Source organism: Epinephelus lanceolatus, chromosome 20 (genome assembly GCF_041903045.1).
Source record: "Epinephelus lanceolatus isolate andai-2023 chromosome 20, ASM4190304v1, whole genome shotgun sequence".
NCBI classification, from domain to species: domain Eukaryota; kingdom Metazoa; phylum Chordata; class Actinopteri; order Perciformes; family Serranidae; genus Epinephelus; species Epinephelus lanceolatus.
Window position 1 is genome coordinate 26588965 of NC_135753.1, and position 5864 is coordinate 26594828.

The 5864-nt window shown below is 48.3% G+C and overlaps 1 protein-coding gene across 1 annotated transcript; it reads right to left on the bottom strand.

Annotated features, from left to right (window-relative positions):
• On the bottom strand, nt 1–5222 carry amer2 (APC membrane recruitment protein 2). The gene has a single exon (XM_033639339.2). The coding sequence runs from the start codon at nt 5051–5053 to the stop codon at nt 2963–2965; it is 2091 nt and encodes a 696-aa protein (XP_033495230.2). The 5' UTR covers nt 5054–5222; the 3' UTR covers nt 1–2962.
• Nucleotides 5223–5864: the final 642 nt, after the last annotated feature.

A 5864-nucleotide genomic window follows, 5' to 3' on the forward strand; every position in this document is an offset into this window, starting at 1 on the left:
TATCAGCGCAAACAGTTTTATTCATTAAATATGAAAAGTGGAAAGATTTCACACCATGAGCAGACAAACGATAACAAAAAGAAAGGAAAACATGATGTGCTTTTCGTCACAGCGAATGACCACATGAAGGCCCAGATTTGTAAACAGAAAGAAAGGTGAGAAGTATCTGGGGGAAAAAGAAATACAAGGAACTGAGCCAGGTGGCAATATGGTGGCCTCTGTGGTTGATGTCGTTACTGTTTGAAGGCCAATGCAGGAGGTCAAGTTACCCAAAGGATTAACTTTAGTTTTCACTGTCATACTCGGAGGAAGTGGAGGGAAAAGCTCTATATACACACCAAACTGCAGCATGTGGGACATCAACCGAGGAGGACGCCATATTTAAACAAAACCCTTTTAAACATAAGATGCATAATCATCACTCCTGGTTTAGTTCATGGCTTCCTGCTCTCTCTTAATCTTAATATCAATACTATTTGATTACTGGCAGTGTCATAAAGTAAAACTATGATTTTGGGAGTCTTCAGGCAACTGTTTTGGTCAAATATCCACAAGCGTAACCACTGCTGTCTTATTATTTTTCACCAGGAAATTTCAAGGCTTAGATTGATACGCATTTCAATCACCCTTAATTCAGCATCCCTTTCCTTGAATCACTCCTGGAGAATGACAATGATTGCATACTTAATCAAAAGAGATAAAAAGCACAGTGTAGGGAATGTAGAAAACATTTCTCCGCTCCCCAAATGACCTTTAGCCTGTCCTTTTTATCGGGTGAGAAACACACTTACTGCAGACCTGGGATCAGGTTACCCCACGGCCTGTCCTTGAAAGATATCTGAACCTGGAGCAGCGTTGTGGATCAATCATCACATTCTAAATGAGATGGAAAGCTATCGCAAACTACAGTGACCCTCACGTATCATTTGGTACCCTTGCGGTTAGAGAAAACTCGCATCGTCTCGAATGTCTCTCCCTATGAAAACCCCTCTCTTTGACTAAAGGGTAGGGAACACTCCGCTCCCTGTAACTTGTCTCACTGAATCACTGACAAAGGCCTTTTAGGACTGCAATACACCCCCTCATTCTTTAAACAAGTGGTGCTTTGCAAGGCTCAACACACTGTGCAGCAGTTTGTCTTCATTTTTCAGAGCATGGGGGACTTAGAAAACAGTAAGCTCCGCCATTTGTCTTGCCCCCACAAAAGAGGGACAAAGAGGAAATATATATGCTGACCAATAATCTACAATGATGTCAAGCTACATTCAGATTCACACACAGCTGCGGTGGTTCCCAGAATAAAGTTGTACAGTGTTTATTTGTACAACAGCCAGGAAGGGTGAAGGACTGATTTAGCATTAGTCCCCATGTTTTGCTTTGTATTTTCAGCTGTGATCCAGATAGGTATGACTCAAACCCTGACAGATTTTCCTTGTCTTTCTTTTTTTGGGTCACAGCCTATTAAAAAAAACCTGCAGGCATATTCTGGCTCTTTAAAACTGACAGCAAGGATGCCTCCCTGTCATCCGCTCACATCAGCCCATACAGTATGTTAGTAGAGAAGAACAGAAAGAACAGAGCGTTAAGAAGCTGGTGCGATCACAGTTTAAGATCCGAGCAGTATGACTTAGGAAGGAGGAGCCTATAAAAACAGTATGAAATCCAGTGAAGAAGAAAGTACTGACTAGAAAAAATCGGTTGTGCACGTGTCTTTAGAGAAGAGAGTCATCCAGTGTAGCTACAAAGACGAAGGTTGAACAGTGGAACTAAGGTCGTTCAGTATCAGATGATGTTCCCTGACCTTTGTGCCTGTATGTGTGGCACTGCATGCGGAGAGGGAGAGAACATGTGTGAGTGCATGTCTGGTTTTGTATGTGTGTGCGTATATGTGTGTGTTGATGCATCAGTGCAAGGGATCCCTCCAGGTCGAGTATTGCGATAGCTTTGCAGGGTTCCATTGGTAATTCAACAGTTGTAAATCCCAGAGATCGACATCCTGTGATGCAGTCAGGTATAAGTGAGATCCAGATGCAACAGGCTGAAACTTAGTCCATCCACAATAATAATAATAATAATTATAATAATAACAACCAATCAAAACAGAGGAGATCTCCACCTCCAAAAAACACAATGTACCGTAATGTGTGGGCAGCTCTGCCACATTTGTAGCTGCAAAGTAGGTGAGTTATAAAACCAGATCTCAGTTTTAATTCGTACTCTTGCACATACAGTTTATTAATCAGTGTGTGGTCGGGAGAAGACCATCTTCAAAAAGCAAAAAACACATACGACAGCCAAACAAAAAAAAACATTGGGTTATTCCAGGCTGTGGATATCAGAGAGTCTGTTCAAGACTATCAGAGGCTGTGAAGTGAAGACTGTTTTCTTGTTTCACTTTGGCTCTAAATCAAAGGATTAGGAGGTAATTTGTTACAGATTAGACAAGAAGACAAACTCAAAATGATTAGATTAGGTCCGTATGAGCAAATTAAGTTATGCCACGTGGAGTTCCATAAGAAAAATGTCAAAGATAAAAGGTGCTCTGCTGTTTTTTCTTCTTCTTCTTCTTCTTCTTCTTCTTTTTGCAGTGTGCAGTCATGAGCTGTTGAACTCTCAGCAGGTCAGGAGCTTTTTCCAGGAAGTTACAAGGCAAATGTGTCTATTGCGAGTCCGTGGATTGTCAAGAGTCAACCTCCAAAGTTCCAGTGAGGGCGGTGAAGTGTTAACCAAGCTTTTTGGAGTCTCCTCGTGACTTTCTCAAGTGAACAAAAGCACTTATTCTATTCTAGCCTGCCGTAAGCCAAAACACCTAAGGAATGAGAGCTTTTAAGATTTGAGAGGAATTTATAGGCTGTTAACTCTGCAGCTCAACATTTTTCTTGGTCTGGGAAAACTTTTGGCTCTGCGTAAACAGCACTGAAGTCCGCATGTTAGTAGGCGAGAACGACCCGTTTGACGGGAGTTACTTCTTGTGGGCAGTTCCTCTGGTTGTGCTGCCAGGTTTGTTTCCAGAACGACGGACGGGCACCTTGGATACGGGGATTCTGGTGCGGGCCGGGGGAGGCGCCTGGGTCTTTGGCGGAGGGGATTCAGCCTCCAGAACAGACGAGAGGGCTGACTGGCTTACTGAGTGGGGAGGTGGGGTTTGTCTGCTGCTCACTGGGATCTTGGATTCCCGAGGAAGGCTGGTGCTGCCTTTCATAGATTGGAAGGAGGAAGAGGAGGAGGAGGACGGAGGAGTTGTATGGGAAGTGGGGCTCAGTTTGTATTCAGTGGATGGAGAGGGAGTGCTCTTTAAATCTTCATCATCCTCCTGCTGTTCATTCCCTCCTTCCTCCTCAGGGTCGTTGTAAAGGTCATACAGGTGGTCTCCAGAGCAACTGTCGCGTGATAGGGCCATCTTCTGGTTACGCTGTAGCCCGGTCTCATCAGGTGTTGCAGTGGGTGTTGCTGAGGGTGTGTCCCAGTAACCCTCATCACTAAGTGGCTCTTTTTCACCAGGTGACGTGGGGTGACGGCCATGTGTGTGAGGGAGGGGGGGTTTAGCTGCCCGGCCTCCCGCTGCACCAACTACTGGAATCTTGCTAAGCCCCAGAGCCTTCACTTGGGGAACCTTTCGGTCTGCGCTCCTGCTGTGGGCCGAGGGCAGGTGGCTGCTGGCAGGGTTGGAGGTGGCACGAGGGGGATAAGTGGAAGTCGGTGTAGTGGAGGAAGGTTGGTGCGATCGCGGCAAAGCAGGGGAGTTGTCACCTGTGGAGGGCAGCATGTGCCAGAGCCCCTGCATGTCTGCATCGTCTACTCCTTCTGGACTTGCCATTTCTTCCCCTCCACCCATGTAGGCCACCACACCGCTACCGGGTGGGTGCTGCTGTGGTGGAGGTGGCGCCCGGGCCCGGGCTGGGAGAGAAGAAGGCACTGAGCTTGCGGAAACAGAGAACATGGGCTGGGTCAGCTGCGAAGGTAGAGAGGGTTTGGTTGGGGAGCCACGAGACGTGACACTGGTGATGCCAACAGCTCTCCCAACGCTTGCTCCCACACTCCCCCCTCCTCCCCCACTGCTGCTACTGCTGGTGCCACTGCCCCCGTTCCCCGCCGGCCCCTCCTCGTCTGCGTCAGCAATAATGTCCCCACAGCCTGTCAGTGAATCAAAGCTCTTGAGGGATGTGACGTCGGTGAAGAGGAGAGAGCAGAGGCGGTCCACTGAGGGTTCTGAGGGTGGGTCGCCTGTGCTGCAGCGATCCAAAGGGGGTGTAGCGAGGGAGGGGGTGAGGCTGGAAATTGAGGCTTTGGCTTTTTGGATTGGAGGGCGCAGTGGCGAGTCGGTGGGTGTGTAAGGAAAGGGGGAGTCTGACTCGCCAGATGGCCCTGGCATGGTAACACAGTGTGGGGGTGTCATGGTAACACTAGTGGTGGGAGTCTCTACGTTAGGTTCTGCCTCTGCATTCCCACAATCCACTTGGTGATGATGCGGAGGCGGTTCAAGGGTGAGAGTAATATCCTTTACCTTTTCAGAGTCGGCAGTATTCCCATCCTTCTCCGTCTTCCGCTCCACCTCTTCCCCATCTGCTTCGTTTGTTTTTTCCTTGCGTCTCCATCGCATGCTGCTAAAAAAGCCCTTTAGACCCCTCCCTCTTCTGACAAGCCCTGCCCCTCCATTTTCACTCGACCGAAAACTCCCACGTCGGAGTAAAGAAAAAAAACTCAACGATTTGCTGAGGGACCTGACCGGCCCCGCCTCCAGGCTAGCAAGCCCCTCCCCTCTCTGTCCATCAGCATCGTTGTTAGAGCTCGTTAGTCCATCGTGGGTTTTGCTCCTAACCAGCTCCACTGATGCCGCCGAGCTGTTTCCATTCAAAGAATTCCCATTGTCAGAATTCCCGTTGTTCCCGCTGTTTGTAGCCCCTTTGTTCCTGAAGGAGAAGAAGCTGGCCATCCCGGAGCCGGTGCGCCGCTTTCCGAAGAGTTTGAAGGCAGCTTTGTTGATCTTCCCTGTGGGCTGGGGGTCACACTGAGGGGCCACAGGAGGCTCCACGCACTCCGACTGCACCTCCATTATCTAGCACTCTATCGCTCCCACTCTATCGTCTCCCTCAAGCTCTCGAGCTGCCTCTCTGTCCGCTCTCTGGCCACACATACACTCACCCTCTCTATCTCTCACTCTCCAGTCTGCAGTCTGATGCTCTTTCACTCCCACTCTGAGTTGCTCTAACGCCTGCCTGCTGGTTTTCTCTCTCTGCCTCCTCTCCCCTCCCCTCCTTGTCTCTCTCTCTCTCTCAGAGGCACACACACACACACACATGCTGGGAGCTGCTCCTTACTGTATCCATGGCAACTGGGTGGGCTAAGCAGCTTTCGTCAATGTTGGCGGGGCGCCAGTGTCTGTCCTCCACACCCTCCCCCATCCTCTTCCTCCTCTCTTCCTCTACCTTCCCTGTCACCAGTGCACTGTTTGCTCTTTTCTTTTAACTACTCATCAATTTATAAGCCCCACATTCACCGCTGCCATCCCCCTGTGTGTGTGTGCGTCTGTGTGTGTTTGTGCTGTGCGTGTTGGTAAGCAAAGTAAAGATACACACCAACTGATGAATTATAACGGATTAGACATGAGCTTAATATGTGTGAGCTTTCTCAGTGGATCATGAGACAGAGTGGAATGGCTAATTATAAAGACTGCTCGCATACTTGCTTGGATTTGATGTTGTTTATACATGTCTGTGGAACATGGGCCATGAAGATGGGAAACATCTAACAAGTGGAAGCAGACTACTTAATAGCACAAGTTTTACATGTGAATATTTTGAATTATTTCCTTGCAGATGTGTCTTGTATCATCCTGTGAGGTGAGTCATGTCAAAGCGTCTTGT